The sequence below is a fragment of the Nyctereutes procyonoides genome, unplaced genomic scaffold (assembly GCF_905146905.1).
Source record: "Nyctereutes procyonoides isolate TBG_1078 unplaced genomic scaffold, NYPRO_anot_genome, whole genome shotgun sequence".
In the NCBI taxonomy this organism is placed as follows: Eukaryota; Metazoa; Chordata; class Mammalia; order Carnivora; family Canidae; genus Nyctereutes; species Nyctereutes procyonoides.
The window spans coordinates 14,809,938-14,836,333 of NW_026575122.1; the positions used below are offsets into that span (position 1 = coordinate 14,809,938).

General features: G+C 43.1%; 2 protein-coding genes across 5 annotated transcripts in view; one reads left to right on the plus strand and one right to left on the minus strand.

Moving 5' to 3' along the window:
- The window catches only part of FHIP1A (FHF complex subunit HOOK interacting protein 1A), a 235,332-nt gene extending 211,711 nt beyond the window's left edge, over window positions 1-23,621 (minus strand). For all 4 annotated transcript variants that reach the window (XM_055336258.1, XM_055336256.1, XM_055336257.1 and 1 more), the window contains exon 1: window positions 23,312-23,621. The gene's annotated coding sequence lies outside the window, so the exon portion shown is untranslated. The remainder of the gene's footprint in view (window positions 1-23,311) is intronic.
- LOC129516818 (uncharacterized) overlaps window positions 16,671-26,396 on the plus strand; it is a 54,590-nt gene continuing 44,864 nt past the window's right edge. The window contains exons 1-3 of the mRNA XM_055336277.1: window positions 16,671-16,785; window positions 17,415-17,551; window positions 22,852-23,083. Of these exons, the coding sequence (XP_055192252.1) occupies window positions 16,671-16,785; window positions 17,415-17,551; window positions 22,852-23,083 (484 nt within the window). The remainder of the gene's footprint in view (window positions 16,786-17,414; window positions 17,552-22,851; window positions 23,084-26,396) is intronic.

Below are 26,396 nucleotides of genomic sequence, written 5' to 3' on the forward strand. Positions count from 1 at the left end.
AAATGAATGAGAACATACACTGTTTGTCCTTCTCCGATTGACTTACTTCACTCAGCATAATACCCTCCAGTTCCATCCACGTTGAAGCAAATGGTGGGTATTTGTCGTTTCTAATGGCTGAGGAATATTCCACTGTATACATAAACCACATCTTCTTTATCCATTCATCTTTCGATGGGCACCGAGGCTCCTTCCACAGTTTGGCTATTGTGGACATGGCTGCTAGAAACATCGGGGTGCAGGTGCCCCGGCGTTTCATTGCATCTGAATCTTTGGGGTAAATCCCTAACAGTGCAATTGCTGGGTCGTAGGGCAGGTCTATTTTTAATTCTTTGAGGAACCTCCACACAGTTTTCCAGAGTGGCTGCACCAGTTCACATTCCCACCAACAGTGTAAGAGGGTTCCCTTTTCTCCGCATCCTCTCCAACATTTGTTGTTTCCTGCCTTGTTAATTTTCCCCATTCTCACTGGTGTGAGGTGGTATCTCATTGTGGTTTTGATTTGTATTTCCCTGATGGCAAGCGATGCAGAGCATTTTCTCATGTGCATGTTGGCCATGTCTATGTCTCACAGAGGAAGACATAGACATGGCCAACTTACGGGGTTTTTAAATTTTTATTGGAGAGAGAGTGAGAGAGCAAGTATGAGCAGGGGGGAGAGGGAGAGGGAAAAGCAGACTCCCCCACTGAACAGGGAGCACGACACTGGGAACTCAGGGCTCAATCCAAGACCCTGGGATCATACCTAAGCCAAAGGCAAACACTTAACCAACTGAGCCACCCAAGCACCACTCATGTGATTATTTTTAAATGTATAATTTGAAATCTTTTCAGCACAGGAGGAGGAGAAATCATGAAAAATCTCATTATCTGGGGGAAAAACAATAAAATAAACTAGATTTCTCCAGCCTTATTATACTGTAGTACTACCTAAAAGAGTAAATCATAAAAAAATATTAATTGCTACAGAGTTATACCAGGGAATATACTGTATATCCCAAGTTGTGGGTCATTGAAACATTTTATGACCACATGAAAACACAGCTGAAAGTTAGGTTCTAACATAAAAATGCTACCCCTTTTATAATTTCATCTGCTTGAGAAAGACGTCATAATACAGTAAGTTACTTCGCCCATGAGTCTCCACAGACAACCATGCCACTTCTCACAATCACTCAGATTTTAGTGCAGAAAAGAAAAAGGACTTATCTTAGCTAAACCATCTTACATCTTACAATTTCTGATTCCAAGTAAACAGATTTTCATTCATCCTTTAATTTTCTTGAGAAGCACAAAGAAATGTCTAAAAAGGTAGTGAAAAGTTGAAGGATTAACCAGGATATTAGAAATCCCATACCTAATTTTCACTGACAGAAAAAAATCAAGGTTTGTGTTAATCAGAGGTTAAGTGATATATATTGTCTGGATGCTGAGAGTAACTGATCACTAAGGAATCCTGCCCTGAGAGTTTATCTTTCTTGTTTTTACTTTTTATTATGGTAATTTTCAAACACATACAAAGTAGCAAGAACAGTACAATGAACCACCATTGCTCTGCTTAAAAATTAAGAATTTATGGCCAATCCTAATTCAGCCAGTCATTACCTCTCACTTGCACCCCGTGCCTCTGCTGGGTTGTTTGAAAGCCAAAGCAAATGCCATATATCATATCTAAGGTAAGCAGAATAAATGGTCCCCAACGGTAGATCACTTCCTAATCTCCAAAAGCTGTGGATACTACCTTATATAGCAAAAGGTGTGATTGTAATTTAGGGTTTTAAGGAGGAATTTATCTTCATTTACCCGAGGAGACTCTGAATGCAATGACATGTTCTCAGGAGGGGCAGCAGGAGGTCAGACACAGATGTACACAGAGAAGAGGATGGGAGATTAAGTGAGGTGCAGCCACAAGCCAAGGACAGCTACCAGAAGCCACCTCCCCTAGAACTTCAGAGGAACATGGCCTGCCAACACCTTCGGTTTAGAATTCTGGCCCCCACAATTATGAGAGAATCAATTTCTCTTGTTTAATCCACCTAGGAGATGGTGATTTGCTAAGGTAGCCATAGGAAACTAATACCATACCATACAAACTGAAAAAAAAATTAGCATGCATCTTTAAGAAACAAAGACTCTTTTAAAATAATAATACCACTATTATTCCTTTTTTCTTTTTAATTTTAGAGAGAGTGTGCACTCATGTACAAGCATGAGGGGGAGAGGGAGGGAGAGGGGCAAAGAGACTCCACACTGAGCCTGGAGCCCAATGCAGGGCTTGGCTTGAGCTCATGACCCTGAAATCATGACCCAAACTGAATCCAAAAGTCAGACGCTCAACTGAACCACCCAGGAGCTGCTATTATTCCTTTTTAAAAGTCCTCTAATTTATCCAATCCAGAGTTTAAATTGACCAAATAGTCTCAATTTTCTATTTATAATTTTTAACTTATTAATTTATCCAAATCAAGATCCAAACATAATGGATATGTATCTCAAGTCTCCTATTGATAGCTTCTCTTCCCTCTCTGTTTTTTCCAGTCACTTATTAATTGAACAAATGGAGTAATTTGTGCTACAAAAATTTCTACATCCTGGATTTGGCTGATTTTCTCTGTATGGTATTGTTTTGCATGATCTTCTTTTTCCTGTGCTTCTTATAAACTAGTAGTTAAATATAATAATGGTTTGACCAGAATTACATTGTTTTTTATTTTTTTGACAAAAAACTTCATGGAAGATTCTATATATTTCCTATCATATCAAATTAGGAGGCCTATAGTATCTATTTCTTTCTTTTTATAACTTTAAGATTGATCAGTGGGTCAGGGGTTAGTAGCCTAATCCATCAATTATAAAGTTTGCCATCACCCTTTGATCCTTGGTCACTGGTGACGGTTCCCTAGATCTATTATTATGTCATTAGGGGTAACAAAATGGTTATATTTTATTTGTATCATTTCTCCTGCATTTATTAGCTAGAATTCTTCTAAAAACATGATATTTTTTAAACTATTTGGTTACTCTGAAATACAGTTTTTTGGATTTTTTTTTTCTTACAGGAAAGGTATATAAATGCTTGATAACATCAATCTGTAAGGGAGTGCCAGGATGAACACAACAAAGTATTTGACTACAAAGACCACCTTGTCTACCTACACTCAATGAGTGCAACTTTCCAACCACACTCAACTTCGTTCTCAAGTTACCAGTTCAAATACTTGGCCTACAATATAAAACCTATTTTTAAATAAAAGCCAGGACCCGATAGAACACATCAATCTGATGTCAGTTCTTAGGATGTATGCCTTATCAGATCATTCCAAACTCCTCAACTAACCACTACAAACCATTCATTCTGAGACAACTTTATCCTATTTCACTAATACAAATGATCTTCTCATTCTACACTCTGTGTCTCTGATTCAGTGTTCTTCACATCTGTCTCTCTCCCTGCAACCCGCTAAAGCTGTCCTCTTCCCCTCCAGAAGTAAAAACACCTCCTGCTCTGGCTGTCCATCACACCTCCTTTCTTCTGAGAAAAGCACAGTCCTTCTTTTAGGAAACTGTGCCTCTTCCCCACCACAACTATGTATTTCTAAGTGGGGCTCTCAATTACCAGATAATTTGTGCTGCCGGACGTAAGGACAAGGATGTCACCCAAGAGAGATCAACCAGAGCCATCCCTGGGATTCTGAGATTTGGACTAAGGGAAAATGTCAGGCCCCCTTTCTGGGTGATCTTTTGGCTAACTGGCAGCCTTGCCCATGCCTGGCGGAGGGAACTGACCTCAAGAGAAGGAGAGGTAAGAGACAAAGAGTCTTGGTACTACAGAAATTTTCAGTTTGGGCTTCCAAGATTCGCCTCACTTGTCCCATACTTTGGCCACGTGAGCCAATAAATTCCCTTTCTGTACAGTTTCATTTCTATAATTTATGACAAAAGAAATCCTAATACAATCGCCACCATGATTCTTGGAAGACTAACCACAGTGACCTCTGCCTTTCTTGTTTCTTATACTTACTTTCTGTACAAATAACACTTCATTACCTACTGTCCTGATTCTTTATGTGTCAATTAAATACCTGTTGCCATCTTTTGTGGCCTTGCAGACATAGATTTTATACACCTCTTGACCGCCTCAACAGTCCCCAGAACGGTGCTAATAGAGCCTGTTGGCACATAAATAACAACTACCGTGCATTGATTTTTACTCCCATGTTAAGCACTTCGCAACTGTTATTTTGCATTCTCTGGGAAAGTCCATGGGATTGGCATGCTTATCTCCACTTAACAATGAGGAAGCTAAGGTTCATCAAAGGAAAATAACTTGTCCAAAGTCACACATTCACTAAATGGCAGGGCAGAGATCTGAACCAGATTTGGATTTAAATTGCCATCCTGCCTCCCACAATAAATCCTTGCTACTTAAACTACCAGAGAGCATAAATGATCAGAGACTTCCATTTAACCTCCGAGTTTCCACTAACCTTTTTAAAGTGCATTTTCTTCCATCATTAAAAATAACATTAACATATCAATGTTTACATAAATGAGTTATCTGAAAATAAGTATCTTAAAAAAGTTATAATACAATTTTGCCAAAATTGCTACTGGCAGCCTGAAGACTAAATGCCGGCATTTCTCTTAAAGTAATAGGTGAAAGGAATGAATATTTAAGACCACTCTGTCAGAACAAGTTGTATACAACTCCCTTGGCAGTGATATTTCAAAACAGCAAAAAGAGATTTGTGAGTACCTGTCAATGTGTGACACGCCTACAGCTCTCCAATTGCTCAGAGGAATATTCCTGTGTCATCATTAGATGCTAATAGTTATTGAGCACTCCCATGGCTTGGAGGCAAGAACAGAGGGCCTTTAGGAAGAAAATGGTTTGTTTCATCTCACAGCTAAGAAGGAGAGAGGCCAAGACAGTAAAGGCAACTTCCTAGTGGAGAATCCGGAAGCCACCAGTTCTCATCCCTACATCATCTGCACATCCTTCAGGCCACCTTCCTCAGGTTCAAGCTTGTATCTCCTAATTCCCTCCAGACAGGTGTAGCTCCTGCTACCAAATTAACTTTGAGGCAACAGTTTTTCAGCATCTAGCCAAGTACCCTCCACTGAAGAGATTCCCATAAATGTATGTTTATGTAGTTTCTTTTTTTACCCTTTCTCATTTTTATCACTTTCCTTGAGGACTTTACACCACATAATCGCTCTTCTGGGAACAGAATGATTGTCCCTAACTAAAAGGCCAGAAGATATCAAAGAGGCATGCTTGTCACATGTAATTGTGCAACCACACAGCTTAGGGGAGGTATACCTGGCACATAATGGAGAATGCATCTCCTGGTAGGACAAGATTTTGCTCACTTGCATACTTTGGTGAAAGCCCCTGAAGAATGCAAAGCTGTTACAGATTCAGGGATGCCTCAAGTGAAATTATATATGTAGAAGTGCTTTGTAAACCATGAACAGCTAAGGGATGACAAATTCCTCCTGTTATGATGTGATTATTACAGAGGAACAGATCTGGGGAATAGGTAGTTGTATGGTTTGGAAGAACTAACCCGGTCTGGAGAGAGGTGATCTTCAGTAACAGGAAGGAAAGAAGGGAGACCTTTCAGAGGACACAAGAGAAAGGCTAAGCAACAAAGCAACAAATGGTGGGGGTAAGGAGCTCCAAAGGAGCAAACTCCTACTCATTTCAACAAATACTTCTTCAGTGTCTGGTACAGGTCTATGTCTTGGGATACATGGCCAAAGAACACCAATACTAACATAGCCAAATATCCTTGTACTTAATAGAGCCCTATAATCTTACTCAGGGAGAAAGTCAATAAACAAAACACAGAATAAGTAAATTCTAATATTTTAGAAGATACCTGCAGGAGAGCAGGGTAAGGGAGATGGAAAGTGTGTAGGGTTTCCAATATTTTCAGCTTAAAGGATGAACCAAAGAACAGAAGGAGGTCAGATTTCCAATGGTGTTCCTCAAAAACTGCATTCAACTGCAGGTAAAATGAAGAAAATCATACTCTGCTTGAATAAAATTTGCATAAAATTTGATAAATCCAAATTGCCTAGGAACATACAGCTCATTTTCATATTTCTTCTCCTTCACCCTTGTTCAAAATTATTGACAAAATGTGCTATATAGCATATTTACAGAGGAAGATATAAAAAGACTTAGCCAGAAGCACAGCAAAGGGAATAATAAGAGACAAGAGCCAAGCAGGGAACAGCAAGAGTATTTACAAACCAGCACCTCAGGAATGGGCTAATTCAACGGGACTTTAGGACTCAGTTTTTTTCTTAGGAAAACTTCAAGGATGATATATAGGTTTCATTTCTGGTAACAACCGCAAACTGGCAGTATCTCACTGGAGTACTGCATTGATAAAGACTTCTGGGTCCTGTGGAAAATGAATTACACATTTCTTCCATGGGCTCATGACAGAGTGTGGGCATGCAATCCCTACATTAGCCTTTACTTCCCTAAATAGATCTTAGTGCTTAAAAAAACAAAACAAAACAAAACAAAACAACAACAACAAAAAAAAAACAGTGAACAATCACTGGCCACCTACTAAGTAAAAGATAAGGTCAAGAACAGTGGAGGATTTGGAAGTAGAGACCTTAATCCGGATCCTAAATGAATTATAATCTAGAAGAAGGTTTTATGTATAAAAAGTAACATTACAAGGTATCAAATGACTCAGCCTGTAAAATTTCAGTCCAGAGATTCACATGCCAGTTAATTGGTATAGCCAAAGATAGCCTCTAAAGTCATAATGCAGGACACAGGCTCTGAATTGGGCTTTGAAGAATGTATATCATTGAAATAACTAGAAAGAGGAAGGGCTACTCCCAGTAGAGGTGGACAGAAAAGAACAGGTTGGATGTGCTCACAAATGAGAACAGACCAGTATGGCAACCAGGACATAGGATCTGCATAGGGCACCAGATCACAGATGGATGCCTTGCCTATCTCTCAGTATTCTCCAGAGAAACAGAACCAATAGAAGATTCTACACACACACACACACACACACACACACACACACCAGACAGAGATATTTATTACAAGGAAAGATATTATAAGGAATTGGTTATGCAATTATGAAGGCTGAGAAATCTCACAATCTACAGTTGGCAAACTGGAGAAGCAGAAGAGCCAATAATATATAGCTCAAGTTCAAGTCCACATTTGAGTCTAAAGGCAGAGAAGATGGATGGCCTAACTCAAAGACTGTCAGGCAAAGAGTGTGAATTCTTCCTTACTTGGTCTTTTTCTTCAATTTGGGTCTTCAACAGATTGAATGAGGCCCACCCACACTGACAAAGGCAATCTGCTTTACTCAATATACTGATTCAGATGTTAACCTCATCCAAAAACATCCTCACAGACATGCCCAAAATACTATTTAACCAAATATCTGGGCACCCTGTGGCCCAGTCAATTTGGCACATAAAATTAATCATCCCACTTTGAGTTAAGTCATTACCAGTAGACTACAAAGGACCGTGATTAGTGACATGGGCAAAGCTGTACTTTACAAAATCAAACTGACTATGGCATGAAAATGGATTAGAGAAAGAAAACCTGGAAACAAAAATAAGATTTAAAATATTGTAATTGACTGATAGTAAGAGGTAGATCATCTACAAATAAACACGTGTCGAATTCTATTCAATATGAGGTACTCTACTGGTGATTAACATGGAAGTTACTCTGAAGTGCCACCCTGTATTTAATTTGACATCTGGATCCAAATGTAGATCTCTCTGGCAAGAATTGGAGGAGCAAGCCTAAGGTTCCAAAGGTCAACAAGGAAGATGCAGATTTATAAATTATCCACAGAAGGAAGAGAGCCAAGTTGAGAGTTTGCCCCCCACCCCCACCATGCCTATACTAACAAGCTTGAAGGACAGCAGGTTGAGTCAGCCAGGCTTGAGTCAGGAAGCCTCATCAAACCTACTCATTTTGTGATTCACCGGGAAGGAATGACCACTCCTCAGTGACAAACTAACCCTAAAACATGATCAAGAGGTAGGATTACTTTAAGGGGAAAAGAGGGGGCCCAGACCACCTAAATACAAGTTATCAGCAGATTCATCTGTAGAAACTCCAGGGTCTGCTTTTCAAATAGGATGTGCAAGGTCCCAAACAGTCATACAGTGGAGAAGTACCAGCAGGAAATTCAGACATCAAACTTAATCAGACTGATAAGAAATTTGCATTCACTGGGGTGCCTGGGTGGCTCAGTGGGTTAAGCATCTACCTTCAGGTCAGGTCGTGATCCTGGGGTCCTAGGATGGAGTCCTGCATCTGGCTCCCCGCTCCCTCTGCCTGTCACTCTCCCTGCTCTCTGTCAAATAAATAAATACAATCTGGAAAAAAAACTGCATTAACCATTAAGTATTTAATACTACTCAGGTAAATAGTGTTTCGTGAAGCAAATCAAGGCCAACAAAACTCCGCTGTCAGATTTTTTTCATATGCATTTAAATGACTACATCTTGCTGAGAATAAGCAAAAATGTCAACATTTTGTAATACACACGAGTAGGAGAGACTTTACTCAACTTAAAAAACTGACTTCATGTGTGAGAAATATCAGAAAGGGAGACAGAACATAAAGACTTCTAACTCTGGGAAATGAACTAGGGGTGGTGGAGGGGGAGGAGGGCGGGGGGTGGGGGTGAATGGGTGACGGGCACTGAGGGGTACACTTGACGGGATGAGCACTGGGTGTTATTCTGTATGTTGGTAAATTGAACACCAATAAAAATTAATTTATAAAAAAAAAACTGACTTCATGTTACAGAATAGACAATAATCAAGAATACATTAGACAGGCTGTGTCTTCCCACAAAAGATCCAACTAAAAGCATATCCAAACTATTAAGTTCTCCATATACTAAGAAATAGTTTGGTTTCTTTTTTAAGATTTTTTATTTATTTATTCATGAGACACAGGGAGAGCCAGAGACACAGGCAGAGGGAGAAGCAGGCTCCATACAGGGAGCCCAGGACCCTGGGATCATGATCTGAACCAAAGGCAGATGCTCAACCACTGAGCCACCCAGGCGTCCCAGAAATAGTTTTATTAAGAAAATTTTTCATAGAAAAAAATATCAAGAAACAGTTCCCCTAATAAAACAATATGGACACACATCATCTTCATTTTGAAGATTCACAAAATATCCATGTTAACAGATTAAAGGCATTTTTAAAATTCAGCTTATACCACTATATACTTACACATGAATACATGAATGTATAAACATATGTATACACACATATGTGTCTATGTAGATTTATATATTTTTCCTATACTCATTTTGATATATTACAAAGAAAATCCTAAGTGATTGGAACTCCAAGTATAAGTTGCATGAACAGAAATCAAACAGAAGACACTCATTTTGAAGAATGAAACATAATCTTCTAACTTAATGGTTATGAACAAAGCTTGGACTCAATGAAAATATTAATCTATTCTCTAAGATAGTCAATAAAAACTTCGCCACAGGAATTCCTGAAATGTTCCAGCTTCAATGACCCTGAGTTATGAAATTTAGCCAAAGTATCTTATTTCACATTTTTTACACACAGAAAAGTAAAATCCATTGCTGGCACTTTCTATAAATCTAAAGATCTTAAAAACTGACCCATTATCAATATTTCAACAGAAGTAAATTTTTTTTTAAGATTCTATTTATTTATTTGAGAGTGAGCACAAGTCAGAGGGAGGGGCAGAGGGAGAGGGAGAGGCAGGCTCCCCAGCTGAGCAGGGAACCCAATGAGGGGGCCAATCCCAGGACCCCATCATGACCTGAGCCGAAGTCAGACACTTCTAGGCGCCACTCCACAGAGGTAAAAGTTTAACACCACAAGCAGAGCCAAAATACACTCACTCTGTAGTCTGCAAAACCTAGAGGATTCTCTGAACTCCTTAAAGGCATGTCCTAGAATAATGTTCTTAAGAAAATGTTTGGGGAAAAAAAAAAAAAACTATGCTCCATAAAAACTAATTAGCAGCTCATCCACCAACTGCAGAGTATTTTTATAGCTGTTATCAATTACTACGTTCTCTTGGGGAAAATATTAAAACCAAAAAGAACCTGAAATGTGAGGAAATGAGGCAAGACCCACCTAAAAGCTCAGAGCCTTTGCTACCATGACCTCCCATTTCAGTGTCTGGTCACATATTAATCATTTCTATCTTTAGTCTTACACATTAAGAAAAAAGGTATTAATATAATTTTAAATGGAAGGATACTATTACGGGAAGTGTAAATTAGAGAAATTTAATATTTTCATGTCTTTAACTTTCACAAAATTCTCCTACAGAAAACACTCACACAAGTGTACTTTAAGTATGTTCTCTAAAGCACTGTTCTTAATATAGTAAAATGGGAAACAGCCCAAATTTCCAACAATAGGAAGCTGTTTAAATAACCTGTGATGTAATATTATACAGCCAGAATGTTCTGTATGTATGGTCACAGAAATACCCTTAAGATCTATTAAGCTAAAAATAAAAACCAAGTTGAAAGTTGTTTAGTAATACCCCAGTAGTGATTAATAATCACAGTAATATTGTAATATGGAGGTAAATTTTGAGGAAAAACCATATACATATTTATAGCAGTTTCTCTAGAATGTAATACTACAGGGCACTTTAAATTTCAGCATGACATATTCCTATAATGTTTGAACACAGAATAATATATATTATGTGTATAACCAGAAAAAGGTTTATTTTATGTTACTGATATACTTCAAGGGAAGTAGGAGAAAAACCTAGGATAAAGAGAAAACATAGGGTTTAAAAAACTTTAAGATTTATTTATTTGAGATAGAGAGAGAATGAGGCAGAGGGGCAGAGGGAGAGAAAATCTACAACTTTGCACTCAGAAAACAAAGACCCACTTGGGGCTCAATCTCATGACCCTGAGATCACTACCTGACCAGAAACCAAGAGCCAGACAGTCAACAAACTGTGCCACCCAGGCACCCCAAAATTTTTCGATAACTGCTCTAAAATTCACATCCATCTCTCCCTCTCTTTTGGAAAGGTTTCATCCTTATTCTCAAACTTCAAAATTAAGCAACACACAGATACTGGAAAAGTCGCCTGAGTTAGTCAGAGCTTCTCAGGATAAAAGTTCAGCCCAAATTCTAGTATTTATCAAATACAACTGAATTTCTAAATAGTTGCAGACAAACTGCCTTAAGTATCTCTAATTCTAATTAAAAGTTATTACAGAATTAAAAAAGGTACAGAGTCTGCAGACTCTAAAGATATTGAAGCTTTTTCATACAGGAAAATATGAGGACTTGAGAGAACTACTCTTGGATGCACGGTTTTGTAACCTATTTGAACACTGTAAAAACTAGACTCGGGGGGAAAAAAAACAGAAAAGAGAATTGCCAAGAAAGGTAACTGAGAAATAATAAGCACGGGGGAATCTTCCTCCTGCTTGGGGAGGGATATGAACTTGCATTTGGAGAGGTTTGTCTCTATACTCATGGGACCTTGACAAACATTTGAACTGCCATACCTCAGTTTCCTCACCTACAAAATGAAAAACCTGGGCATAAACAATCTCTGTAGTCCTTTGAGCTCTACAGTTCTGAAAACACATCTTTAAGCTATCCTTGCCAAAGGATTTTTAATTATGTACCTATACATCACAGAACATAAGGTATATAGTTGTAAGGGACATAGCCGAAAGCAGCAGTAAGGGACAGCAGCAGAAAGTCTGGCTCCTCTCCATCCATGAATTCCATTCTTCCAAAGAAGCTCCTTCAATTCTTCAAGATGTTTCTTCTGGTAATGACTTCCATATTTGTATATCACACACTTATATTAGTATTTCCTGATTTTTTTCAATTTTAGATGATCAACAGTTCTGTTCTCAATCTGTTGGGGCATTTATTCACCCACCCCACTTCCCCAGGTATACTCACACTGTTGACATGCAAACATATAAAAATTCTAAACACATATATGTGTGTACATATTTACACACTGTCCTGTTCCCAGTGAGGTCATGTTTTGGTTAATAAATAAGATCTCATTTCACATCCAAACACTTCACAAAATGTAGTGGGCAAAAAATTAAAAGCTTGGCCTCTGTATTAGAATTCCTGGATTTGGGGGCACCTGGGTGGCTCAGTGTCTGAGTGTCTGTCTTTGGCTTAGGTCGTGATCCCAGGGTCCTGGGATCAAGTCCTGCATCAGGCTCCCCAAAGGGAGTCTGCTTCTCCCTCTGCTTATGTCTTTGCCTCTGTGTCACTCATAAATAAATAGAAAGAAAGAAAGAAAGAAAGAAAGAAAGAAAGAAAGAAAGAAAGAAGAAGAGGAGGGAGGGAGGGAGGGAGGGAGGGAGGGAGGGAGGGAGGGAGGGAGGGAGGGAGGGAGATATCCTGGATTTGGGTCTAAGTCCACCACACACAGGCGGAAAGTATGAAAATGTGTTAAGGAAACCGAATTCAAAATTGGAGTTGGAGGATCCCTGGGTGGCGCAGTGGTTTAGCGCCTGCCTTTGGCCCAGGGCGCGATCCTGGAGACCCGGGATCGAGTCCCACATCGGGCTCCCGATGCATGGAGCCTGCTTCTCCCTCTGCCTGTGTCTCTGCCTCTCTTTCTCTCTCTGTGTGACTATCATAAATAAACTAAAAAAAAAAAAAATTGATTAAAAAAAAATTGGAGTTGGGAAGCCATGAAAGGAGGGCTCTGACACACATACCACTCGCAGTCACAGCTTGTATAGTCCAGAAGAAGGAAGGTTTCCTCTGAGCCCAACAGCAAGCTGCCCTTGCCTGCAGCCAATGAGAAGCTGCAACTAACTTTAAACAAAACTTTTGTTCAAAACAAGCCCTTCCCAACTTCCTCCTTTCCTTTATAAAAGGATGCTTGGGGGCGCCTGAGTGGCCTAGTAAGTTGAGAGCCCATCAACTCTTGGTTTCAGCTCAGGTCATGATCTCAAGGTTGTGAGACTGAGCCCTGAGCTGGGCTCTGTGCTGGGCATGAGACCTGCTTAAGATCCCCTCTCTGCCCCAAATGCCCCTCCTGCTTTTAAAAAAAAAAAAAGAGAGAGAGAGAGAGAGAGAGAGAGAGAGAGAGAGAGATGCTCTTCTCCTTTGTTGTCTGGGCTTGCCTGTGGTACACCATAGTTTGTTTGTCCTAAATTGCAATTTTTCTGCTATTCCCAAATAAGCTCAATTTTGCTGGCTCGGAAGTTTACCTTTTTTCTTTTAAAAGGCTGACATTTCATGGTGTCAGAAGTGGGAACTAAAGGAGAGGAACCCCTGAGAAACTAATGCCCCCCAGAACCATGTTTGGAGCCCACTTGAGCCCCTGGTACTCTCCAATTCCATGAGTTGTCTTCTTCCTTTCAGTTAATTCAGTAAGTCTCCTCTTGGATTCAAGTTCTCTTCTTTTGGTTGATCTGTTTTCTTAAAGATATCATCTTTTTGATGAGTACTCATTTGTTTTCTGAACCTCTGGTTTGGTTTGGTTTTTAAGATTTATTTATGGGGGGTGGGGCGGAGCAGAGGGAGAGAATCTTTCAGGCAGAATCCTCGCTGAGGGAGGAGCCTGACTTGGGGATCTCCATCCCACGACCCATGAGATCATGACCTGAGCTGAAACCAAGAGTTTAACCAACTGAACAACACAGGAGGTCCCTGAACCTCTGGTTCTGAAGTATGGAATCCCAATCTTCTAAATCCTCTCAAGAGGTCCCCTTTCTGTAACCCTGATTGGTTTTATGTTCAAAAACTATGGTCCCTCCTCATACACATTCTTAACTAAATGGACTAACTTATCCAAAGATAATTTAGAACGCCAATGGCCATTATGAGAAACTTTCAACCTCACCTTACCTGCTTGTTTCACAACTAAATTAGAAGACTGCTCTAAAATTAAATAGACTGAATGGGATTCCTATTTTAGTTGGTACCTGGAGGCTTCTAAACATATCCAATATTCTAAAATTGCCTTTTTACAAAAAAAAAAATCTAAATTAACTGAGGTGAACAAACAAGCTAAAGAAGACAGAAAACCTTCTGAGGCTTTTTTCTTCTCCCTTGTCCCCCTTGTCTCCAGTGCTGGCTTCCTGTTTCTCTTCTGTACTGTCCTTCTCTCTTCAGTACTCTCCACTTTCCTAATTCCAATCCTCTCACCACTTCCCCATTTCACCAGTCCTCTCCCCAATTCCTCTTCCCACAAACCATCAGACCCTCTGAGGATCCAAATACATAGTCCTTAATTTCTCATGTTCTCTGGACCAAAGCTGAACTATAAGCCATGGTCAAAGATTTTTCCCAAAGTAACTAAGGATCCCCACAGATTTGCTGAGGAATTTCAGAGAGTCATTCAAATTTATCAACCTGGCTTCTCTGACTTATCAGATAGTCCATATGCCTGTCAGTGAAGGCCAGGCCCAATGCTGGATGAAACTGCCAAGTGGAATGATCCCCAAAAGTCTTTAGAATGACAACTGGGAACAGAGAAACCCCTACTGCCTAATTTTATGATCAGGCTCAAGGAACAACCAAACTACTTCATTTGGCAATTCCTACGATTTTCCCAGTCAATTAGAATAAGACTCAGGCTTATGCCCAAAAGTTCAATGAGCCCATGATTATTTTAGCTGGCTCCAAATTGTTTTTAAAGAAAATTCTGGTCTTCCTTTGGATGTTAAATCCACTCGGGTAGGCTTTAATTCTGTTCATTATTGGGCTGAGGTGGGATATTTCTCTTCTGCTAAAAAGGACAAGGATGAAATGGGAGCCTGTGTCAACTCAAGATTTATTTAATTTAGCTAACCAGCTCCCATACCCAAGATGATTCAACTAAGAAGAAAGACCACTGAAATTCTTAATTTTCAACCCCAACAAATGGGGCCTCTAAATAAAATCAAATGCCTCCTGATCTCTGTCATTACTGCAAAAAGCCAGGATACTGCAAGAAAGACTGCGACAAACTTAAATGCTTCAGGAGCCTTCACCCCTCTAACCAACCTTTCCAATGTCCTAATCCCAAATGACAGGACTCCAAGGAACTCTAAGGGCTTTGGGAAAAGCTTTCCCCTTCATCGAGAAACCATGCTCCAGATTGGGGATAAACCTTTCTCCGTACTTACTGACACCAGAGCTACATTCTCAGTGCTCATCTCCATTACCATTAAATAGCCCCTGCCTCCAAGTACTAAAAGCAGTTCAGAAGGTGGAGGTCTCTAATAAACTTCAACAGGTTCCTGTCTCTACACCTATCCCCTTTTCTCAGGCCCTTTAAGAGATGGCCACCCTTTTCTCCGTAGTTCCTCCACCACTATTCCTTTTTTAAGCCACAGTTCCTTAGAAAACTGTTATACTCTTGAAAAGGAGAAACAATTCTAGAATTTGAAAACAGCAACCAAAATAGCCAACTAAGTGAATCAAATGACCCTTTAGCATCTTTTATTTGCTCCAACCCTGGAAGCACTGGAACTTATACCAAAAGACACTAATTATCTGTCAGTATTAGATCAGCTACCACACTCCTTAAGGTCAAAATCCTCTACTAATATTGACAAAATCCATAATGTATCTCCTATTAAGATCCAAATTGATCCCCTAAAACCTCTCCCCTGAATTAATCAGTACCATATAAATAAAGAGAACCTTCAAGGCATTAACCCAGTAATAAAAGAGTGTAAGGCCCAGGGTCTCAACATCCCTTACACCAGTCCCTACAACACTCCTGTGTTACCTGTGAAAGTAAATGGCCACAATGGAAGCTTGCCTGCGACCTCGGAGCCATGTTGTCACCAGTCGCCCCCAATCCCCACACTTTATTAGCCTGCATTCCCTACTGAGAGCAATTTTTTTCTGTGATTTAATATATGTAGTGCTTTCTCTAGTATCCCAGTACATAAAATAAATCAATAGCTTCCCCTTTTACTTGGGAAGGACAGCGAAACACCTGGATAGTAAAGCCCCAGGGTTTCACTGAAAGCCCTTATTTCTTATAAAGTTTTGAGGGCTGACCTAGATGATATCAAGTTCCCTGGAGTCCCTACTTGAACATGGTAGGAGAATGACTTACTTCTCCGCTCCCCATCTCAAGCCTCCTCACTAGAATATAACATCCATTTGCTAAACTCCTGGCCAAGAAGGGATATAAATTCTCTAAGAAAAAATTACAATCTGTATAAACTCAAGTATGATATTTAGAAGATCTAATCTCAGAAAAAAGACTTACATCTAGATCCAGACAGGCTTTGTGGCACCCTGAACTTCCCAAAGCCTAAAATCAAACATCGACTGTGAGGTTTGCTTGTACTGGCAGGCTATTGTAGCAATTGGACCCTAAACTTTTCTCCTATGGCCCAACGTTTATACACCTTGTTAAAAACTACTAAACCTGACCCTATCAACTGAAAGGTTCAGATAACATAACTTTATAAATCTTAAAGTTAAAAAAAAATAAAAATAATCCTGCCCTTGGACACCCCAATTATCAACTCCCTTTCTTCCTCTGTATATGAAAAGGAGGGACTGTCCTTGGAGCACTCACCCAAAAGCATGATGATCATCACCAGCCCATAGGATACTACAGCCAACAACTAGATCCTGCAGCCTGTGGATAACCCCCAGGCCTCAGAGCTATGTCGGCTACTGCCCTTTTTGTAAAGGCCACTGAGGAAATGGCCATGGGATCCTTTTTAACCATCTTTGTGGAACGTGCAGTTGAACTCCTAATTCTCATCATAACATCTTTTAGTAAGCTGTCTCACTTCCTATGAAATGCTCCTGTAAACTGCCCCTTCTATCACTGTAATAATTCACGGTAAAAACCTTAGCCCTGCTACTCTTTCCCCTTCCCACACTGATGAAGCCCCCCACAACTGCTCAATACCAACAGATGACCCCTGACTCCCTGTGATGACTTAAAAAAACTCCTTTCAATAACCATGACTCCTCATGGTTCACTGATGGATCTTATGTGGAAAATGAAGATGGTGAATGTTTTGCTGAGTATGCACTATCAATCCCTTTGGAAGTAACTCAAGTAGCACCTTTAACTTTGGCTAGTTGAGCCCAACAAGCCCAACTACACACTCTGGGGCCTCTATCCTAACCAATGGGAGGACTGCCAACATTTATATGAACAGTAGACAGACCTTTGGAGGGGTTCAGGACTTTGAAATGTTAGGGCAACAATGTCGCTTCCTTATTCCAGCAGACAAAATTAAAAATAGATCTTTTTTCCCCCAGAAATTATTGGACACCACACTTTTACCTCCTGCTTCGTCTATCACTACAATTCCAGAACATTCTGAGCTTGACTCTCAGAAAGCTAAAGGAAATCACCTTGCTGACCTGTCTGCAAAATACACTGCCCTCCAAAGGTTCAGAGGTCAAAACCTCTGTCATGGTCCAAAGGAACTCACCTCCAGATGATAATGTGGAGAAACTGCCTAGAGACATCCAACAATCAGCACCAGAAAGGAAAAACAATATTGACAATCAGATGGTTGTTGGTATGGTAAGAAGAAAAACCTCTGGTGGACCAAATAAGAAGCCGGTCCTACCAGAAATTCTAAAATTCCCGCTATTGACCACTGTACATGCATTAAACCATTTGCCTATAGATAAAATGGTAATGTTTATGAATCAGTACTGGTAAGGAAATATTAACAAGGCTTTAGAAAGTGCCTACTTGTCCCATCTGCTCAAAATAAAATTCAGGGAGAGCTATCTCTACAGCTCCTGGCACTTTATATTGCCTACTGAACCATTCAAAGTTTGGCAAATGGACTTTACTCAGCTACTTCCATCTCATGGGTATAAATATGTTTTGGTAATGATTTGTATGGTTTTCCACTGGATCAAGGATTTTGCCTCTTCCAAAGCTAAGATCCTACTGGAAGGATCATCCATACATCAGGAACCCCTCTTGATCTCCACAGCAACCAAAAAATCCATTTAACTGGCCAAATACTATGGCAAGTCTGTGCTGTTTGGCCAGTTTTACAACATTTTCACTGTGCTCATCATCCTCAGTCCTCAGGATGAGTCAAATGAACCAACAACATCATCAAAACTCAACTGGCAAAATTTGCGGAAACTTTGCAAATACTATGGTGGTTGGTTCTTCTAAATCTAGATCCATCCCCTTTGGAACTCATAAACTCTCACCCTTTGAGATATTTACTGGGCGCCTCATAAATCTAGCTTCCACCCCTTTTTATCTGCACCTAATAAAAGGAGATACACTTCAGTCTTGCAAATGTCTAATTACCTCCCTTGAAAATAATCATGCTCTAGTAGTAGAGCCATCTTTTCACAGTGCACTCCCAGGAGACAAAGACCTCAAATACCACACCCTGCAACATGGGAATTTTGTTTATTGGAAAGACCTCTCCAAAAAGACTCTTCAACCACAATGGAAGGGCCCTTATCAAGTGTTAATGACCAATCCTTGTGCAGCCAAAACCCAAGGAGTGGACTCCTGGATCCATGTGTCTTCTATGAAGAAAGCCTCAAAACCTGACTGGATCTGTACACCAACTGGATAACCTCAAATTGAAGATTTCTAGGAATTAAAGCAGACAACAGCTGAAGCAGACAGCTTTCCTCAATATGATGGAATCAGGCCAATATTCTTTCTGCTTTCTCTTACTCTGTTTTCTCCTTCGCTGTCCCAGAAAGACAATGCCCTCCCCCACATTTTCCAATTCCTCACAAAAGGGGGAAACCTTTCTGATGGTTCAGATTCTGTTGGATCTGTCCATGACAGTCATGACTCTTCCTCACAGCAAATCTTCTCCTCCACCTCCACTGCAACCACTAACTCTACCTGCACCTCTCTGGATATCTGTCACTAAGTCAAATTTCTACAACCAGGTTTTCCAGTACCTTGCTTTGATCTCTCCCCTGTCATAACTCTCAAAATAAATAATTGTACCTATTCCACCCATATGGTTGCCCATTCTCATTACTGCCTTAGGTCTCCTTGCCCTAGCAAAACAACCCCTCTCTATACGGCCTTTTAAGAACAAAGTCCACAGAATAAGATTGCTTACACCCCAATTATTCCTCAAACACCACTGACCCTTGGCTTGAAAGGACCAACTAAATCATCCCAATTAACAGCACCATTAATAATCAAGCCCTAGCAGGAATCTTATATGCACCACCTGATTTTATTACCTTTGTGAAGAATGGGCCTCTCAATGGGCCTATGAATGTTTAGACAGCTGGCAGATTGGAGGCCACTGCTTACTAGAATTTCTAACAATAAATCTGAAACCGTTCATTGGTCTTCTCCACTAAACCTTTACTGCTGCTGTAACCAGGAACTCCCAGGAGGTATATAGAACTCTGGATTTGCCTCTATTGGAAGGGCACTTATCCCTATTGTAGGTACTCACACCAATGAACAAATTATTAGAAAGCTCTCTCTGAAGTCAGAAAACCTCTCCAATTCCACTCTGAAGACAACAGTCATCCAATAACAATTACTTGACTCACTGGTTAATGTAGTTTTGGACAATCACGTAATCCTTGATCACCTACTTGCTAAATAAGGAGGTATTTGTGTGATAGCAAACACCTGACACACATGAATAAACTCCTCTGGAGAAGTAGAAAGCCAAATACATAAAATTAGGGAACAAGCATATTGGCTACCACAAATTCCTCATGACCAAAGGGAAAGGAGGGGAGCTGATTGGGGAAAAAGTAGAGAGGAAGACAAACCATGAGAGACTCCTAACTCTGGGAAACAAAGGGTTGCAGAAGGGGAGGTGAGTGGAGGGATAGGGTGACCTGGTGATGGACATTAAGGAGGGCACACGAGGAGATGAGCATTACGTGTTACACTATATGTTGGCAAGTTGAATTTAAATAAAATAGATTTTTAAAAATGTTCCACATGACAATCCATGGTCCTTGATTTCTTTGGCTAGTTGCCTTCAGGTTTAGGCTACTGGCTTTAGACTATGATACAAACTGGGGTCATTATTCTGCTCCTCTCATTTTATTTTATAAAATCATTTTTAAGCTCTGCACCTGGTGCCTGTCAAACCTTTGTAGGAACAATGTACCAGGGGATCCCTGGGTGGCACAGCGGTTTAGCACCTGCCTTTGGCCCAGGGTGCGATCCTGGAGACCCAGGATCAAATCCCACGTCGGGCTCCCGGTGCATGGAGCCTGCTTCTCCCTCTGCCTATGTCTCTGCCTCTCTCTCTCTGTGTGTGTGTGTGTGACTATCATAAATAAATTTAAAAAAATAAAAAAAGGAACAATGTACCAAATAAGGTATTGCTGACTCTGGGCATCAAGATTAACATCAGTGCTTACAACCTTGATATAGACTTTAGATGAGAAATGCCTGAGATTTCTCCCTTCTACCCTCCCTTGTTACTCAAATGTGGCCTCAACAGTTTCCAATCTGGGCACTTCCTTTGACATGGGCCATGACACCCAGAAAAGGTCCTTCCTCACATCAGGGGACAGAAACTTTTCCTATAAGGAACAGATGACCCAACTCTTGGTCAGTGATGCTTTTAAAGAAACATCTTGACCAAAAGAGGGAAACATAAAAATGTGTTAAAGAAATCAAACTCAAAATTGGAGCTGAGAAGCCACAAAAGGAGAGCTGTGACACACATACCACTCATGGTCACAGCCTGCACAATCCAGAAGGAAGATTTCCTCTCAGCCCAGCAACAGCAAGCTGCCCTCGCCTGCAGCCAGTGAGAAGCTGCCACCACTCAGAACTTGTCTCATTTCTCCTCCAAAGAACTTTTGTTCAAGACAAACCCCTCCCAACTTCCTTTCCTCTATAAAAGCACACTCCTCTTTTGTTCTCCCAGGTTGCCCATGGTTCACCATCACTTGCCTGTCCTGAACTGCAATTCCTCTGCTGCTTCTGAATAAACTCAATTTTGCTGGTTGAATTACTTTCCTTTTCCTTTTTTTTAAGCCTTTTCCTTTTAAACGGGTGACAGAAGTTTGTACCTAAAAGTTCCTTATTTTCTCAGAATCTTCTGTTTTCCTCCTATGTAGCCTAATTAGAACAGCACCCACTACAAAATAGTTAAACCACAAAGCAAAAATGTGGTACATGTCAACGCACTTTGCTGATCATAAAACACTATAGAAATGTTACTTTCGGTATTTGTCTTTACTAAGAGATCAGATCCCTACAAATGAAATCCCTGACATTATTGGCCCCTCTTGAGCACGGTTCCTCTACCGAGGCTAAAAGCTGGAAGTTGCTGAGAAAGATAGTGAAGTAGATAGAAATTGTGTTTCAAGGCCAGAATGTGAGTGCCCAATTCTTCAAAGGGCCCATGCATTGCTCTATGAAACCTGTACACAGAGTAAAGATCAAGCATTGAAGCATGGATCTGGGAAAACAATTCTGTTTCTTATTTGCAGAGAGGAGAAGCTTCCTTATCAAAATGTAAGTAATACAAGAACGAAATTTCAAAAGTCACTTCTCAGGCAACTCCTGTTTCTTCTAACATGTACCTCTCTCTTTCTACATGATTTGTTTGTACATCTGCTTTTTGATTTGCAGACACTATCTACTGGCTTCCTATCACGGTAGAACAAACTGCAGGAAAAGTGTTTTGAGCCAAACTTGGGATATCATCATGCAGAACTGTCCAGTGACACATTACTCCGAACAGTCTTTTGACTTCTAGTCTTCAAAGGCCTACATTACATGCAATACAACCTACAGTGTCTCTGTGTAGAGGCAAGAAGGAAGCTAGCTAGGTAGTTGGGCCTAAATTATTAGACCACTCTAAACCTCTCTCTGAATCCAGCTCACTGATGCCCCGTTTTTTGGGGGGTTTTTTTGCCATTTTCATCCACCCCACACAATTTAATCCTGTTCCTGAGGCTACAGGACAAACAAAAAATAGGACCCCAAACTCTCATGCGTTTCAAGACAAGCATGGGCACAATTCTTATGAGCTCTGTGGAAAGGGATTAACCACAGCTAAAAGAAATCCGTTTTTAATTATCTGAAAAGTTATCTAAAGCCAACAAGTATGCAGGATTAAAATGTATGGACTGAATCTCCTGCATAGTATCTGTCCAGAGGTGACCACTAACATTCTCCAAGTGTAGACTTCAGCTGGGGTATGCTAGCTCTGGGCAGGGACAACACCATGTCTAGTGCCAGGTGTACAAGTGAACTTGAGGTCAGGCAGGTGACCCCGCCAAGCAGGCACGGTACATTAAGGAAAGGAAATCTTTTCTCTCATTAATCAACAGGATAAAGGTGATTAAGCAGGAATTATTTTTCAATGACCTACATAATTTCATCAGGGCGGCTCTGGCTATTAGCAGAGAGCAGATGACTTCCTAATAAGATGAATTTGATAGCAGAGCTCTTCCAGAGAACCCGGTGGGTGGGCCCAATCTGTCGCCTTACTATTACTCCTCTGGGCTGCCTCTCCTCTGTTTGGGGCTCCTTCCTCTAAAGGAGATATTTCCCTGCCACCGGATGGCTGAGGTCTGCACCGCTTGCTGAATGGTGGAAGCTGGATCTGTTAGGAATCGGTGGATCCAGGTGGGTGAACCAGGGCTCACGTGATTCCCAAAGTTCCAAGCAAACAAGACTACAGCTGCTACCAACACCTCTCTCTGGCCGGGCTTGAAACAGGACGGCAGCTAGTCCCATCCGCCGGCAGAAACAGGGTTAACAAGTAGGCTCTGTTAGAGTCGGGGCGGGGGAGAGACGCACGGACCAGCAGGCACACCATCAATAACAACCACCACGACGTGAACGCAGTTTCACAGAGACCTTATGAAATTGAGCAACAGCCACCCAGCGAGTCTGTCCCTACGCCCGCAGTGCACTGCAGCCCTCAGAGCGGCACCTCCTCCGTCCCCGGGCGAGCGCGGGGGCTGGGGGAGGAAGGCTGCGCCCTAGAGCTCCTCGCCTCTGCCCGTTCCTCCCCCAGGACCCCCGCTCTCCGGCCTCAGGGACCAGGGAAAGAGACAGCGAGTCCCGATGACATCTTCCTCCGTCAAAACAAGCTGGCTGTCCCCCGAGGTCAGTCACCGGGTAACGCCGGGTAACGCCGGGTCCCGCGGCTCCCGCAGCGCCGCCTCCCCGCCGCGATCCCGTTCGGGGTGTTCCCAGCGCAACCCCCACCCCACCGCCGCGCCTCCCGCCCAGCCGGGGTGCAGGGGACAGGCCCGTCTGCCCTCCCCGCCCCCCTCGAGCCCCCCAAGTAAAGGAGTCCCGCAAGCGCACAGCTCAGAGCAGGATGCCACGTACCTGCCCGCAGACCTGGCTCCTCCTCCCGCGGTGCGGGGCTCTCGGGACGGTGTCCGCAAACAGTCGGGAAAGTTTGTGCCGCCGTCCCGGAGGCACCGGCCGCGGAGCCGCCCCCCGCGCGCGCGGGGCACCGAGAGGGGAGGGGGGCCGGCAGCTCCCCGCGCGGCTCCAACTCCGCAGCCGGCCTGGCCCTGGGAAGGGAGGAGGAGGAGGAGGAGGAGGAGGAGGAGGAGGGAGGAGGGAGGAGGGCTGAGCGCAACTTTTCGACGGTGCGTCAGCGGGTGGCTGAGCCGCGCGGAACCGGGCTCCGCACCACTCACCCCTCCCAGCTCTGCTCGCGGGAGCGGGGGCGGGGGCGGGGCGGGGCGGGGCGGGGGCGGGGCCCAACCTGCGGGGCGGGGCCCAACCTGCCCGGCGGCCTCGGGGAGCGCGCTGCCTGGCCCCGCCCCCGCCCGGCGGCCCCGCCCCCACCGCCGCCGGCCCCGCCCCCACCGCCGCCGGCCCCGCCCCCTGGACGCGCGGCCGCCAGGTGCGCGGGGCCCTGGTTTCCAGGGTGAAGGGGGCGGAGCCCCGGAGGGAAACTTTCCACCGAAACTTAACCCGGGCGGCGTGAAGGACGCCGGCCTCGGGGGCTCGTCTTTTGCCAGAACTGCGTCCCTTCACTCACGGCCGCGCTCACGCACACCCCCCAGGCGAGAAGATGAATCCGCATTTATGAACCAGCGGGGGGCTCGTTTCCTGGGTCCGCGGCGTGGGGGAGGTCGGCCCCGCCGCCCGACCTTTGAGATTTCTCGCCTTCCCGGGGCGTGACCGCGGCCGGCGGCGCCCTCTCCCACTCCGATTTCCTTCGCTGAAGCCTTCCTTTTGTCCCTGAGGTTTGGATTTTAAGATGTCCCTAGAGTCCCAAGAGAGCTGAATCCGGTGACGGAAACGTCCGCCGGCTATTCTGGCATATTCTACCCAAGTGGGCAGGGGCAGATTTGCCCTGGGCGGACAATGGCAGGGTTTGGGGGAGCCAGGGGTGGGAGCAGGTGGTGCTTTTTTTTTTTTTTTTTTTTTTTTAAGATGAGTCAGTGTTACTGCAGTTGTTTGTGAGTATGTGTGCGCGTGGCACACGGTCACTGGCGAACCACACCCCCTAAATGAGGGCTTCACCCCCTAAATGAGGGCTTTGTAATTTGGGCAGTTCGACAGCTGAAAGGAACCATCCCCAGCTGGAGGCTCCCAGGACGACGGGACGGCAGGTTCAGAATCCATCCCCCCCAGGCCACACACACACACTGGGGCAGGGTGAGGTGGGGTGGAGAGAAGTGTTGGTCTTTAGCACGGCACGGCCCGGCCCGGTGTCAACATCCTTCCCAGAGCCCAGACCTCCCTGAGGGAGGCCCTTGCACAGCCTGGCCCCTCCTTTGCCGTCTGCCCTTCATTAGACACTTGGGCCTGTGTCCATGCCAAACTGGGAAGGGCCGCCTTCCCTCCCCATTCCTCTATCTCCCACACCCCCTGCGTGCTTGGGCAGCATAGTCAGTGCTTTGCTTTCTGGACTTTAAATCCAGGAGGAGGAATCAAATTCTTCAGTCGAGGCCTTCTTGGCTGTTTCAGAGCTCTGTGGTTGGCGTGGTTGAAACTTGAGGTAAGCCAAAACCTGAGCAGGTTGGGCCACACCACAGCTTACAAAGGCTGATGTGGAGAATTTTCCACCTCAGCAGCATCCTGCTGGCACCTTACCAAATTCCCATTTGGAGGAAGCATCTTCCTCCCTTCGTTCTCAATGAATGACATCTGGAGAGAACCAAAATCAGGTATCTCCGGTTTCCAGTTCCCTCTTGCAACCACGGTAATGGGATGATACAAATTTCACACTTCCTTCTAAGGCCGTCTACCACCACTGCTGTGGCTCCCGGACAGCAGCAGGAAGACGGTTGCCCTTGCTGTGATTCCTCTCAGGATTCACCAGCGTTTCACCTGAAACAAGTGCAGACAAGGTCCCTTAAGTAAAAGCTGGGAAGGACAAGAGAGAAAGAAAAGAGGAAGTTCCGCTGGGCAGGTCACCTTGGACGGCTCTAATGAATGGAACGTGGGGGAATCATTCACTTAATCACTGTTCATTTAGTGTTTTTTTTTTTCATGCTAGGCATTCTTCTAGGTGTTGGGGTCACAGGGGAGAACCAACACATAAAAATGCTAGTAACCCTAATGGAGCTTACTTTCCAGATGAGAGAGACCAACTCTAAACCTGTGGACTGCCGACTCATTAGAAATGCTCCAGAGGATGGGGATCCCTGGGTGGCTCAGCAGTTTAGCGCCTGCCTTTGGCCCAGAGCGTGATCCTGGAGTCCCGGGATCGAGTCCCACGTTGGACTCCCGGCATGGAGCCTCTTCTCCCTCTGCCTCTCTCTCTCTCTATGTCTATCATGAATCAATAAATAAAATCTTTAAAAAAAATAGAAAAAAAAATAGAAATGCTCCGGAGGAAAATTAAACAGGGTGGAGACATAAGGAGTATGACAGGTACTCTTTCAAATAAGATGATCAAGGAACACCTCTGGAGGAGGTAACATTTGAGCAAAGGCCTACAGGAGGTTAAGGAGTGAGATATCTGGACAGGCAACTTTCAAGGCAGAAAGCACAGCAAGTACCAAAGCCCTGAGGCAGGAACATGCCTGGGTGCGCTAGGAACAACCAAGAAACCAGAGTGGCCGAATGGAGAAGGTAAAGACAGGAAGAGTTGGGGTGGTACAGTTCGGGTGAGGGCTTTTACTCTGAGTGAGTTGGGAGCCATTGGAGGGTTTAGGTTAGAAAAATGACATCTTCTGACACATAGGAGCACTTTGACTTTTAGGCTGAGTATAGACAGGAGTGGGTGGCAGAGACTAGTTAGAAGGCTATTGAAATAATCCAAGAGCAAGAGGATAGTGGCTCTGACTAGGGAGATAGGACTGGAGGTGACAAACTGACAGGGCCTCTTCACAGATTGAATGTGAAGCATGAAGGAAAGAAAGCAAGGAAGACTCTGAGGTTTTGAGCCTGAGCAGCTGGAAGGATGGAATTGCCAGAATAAAGGAGAAGACTTCAAAAGGAGCAG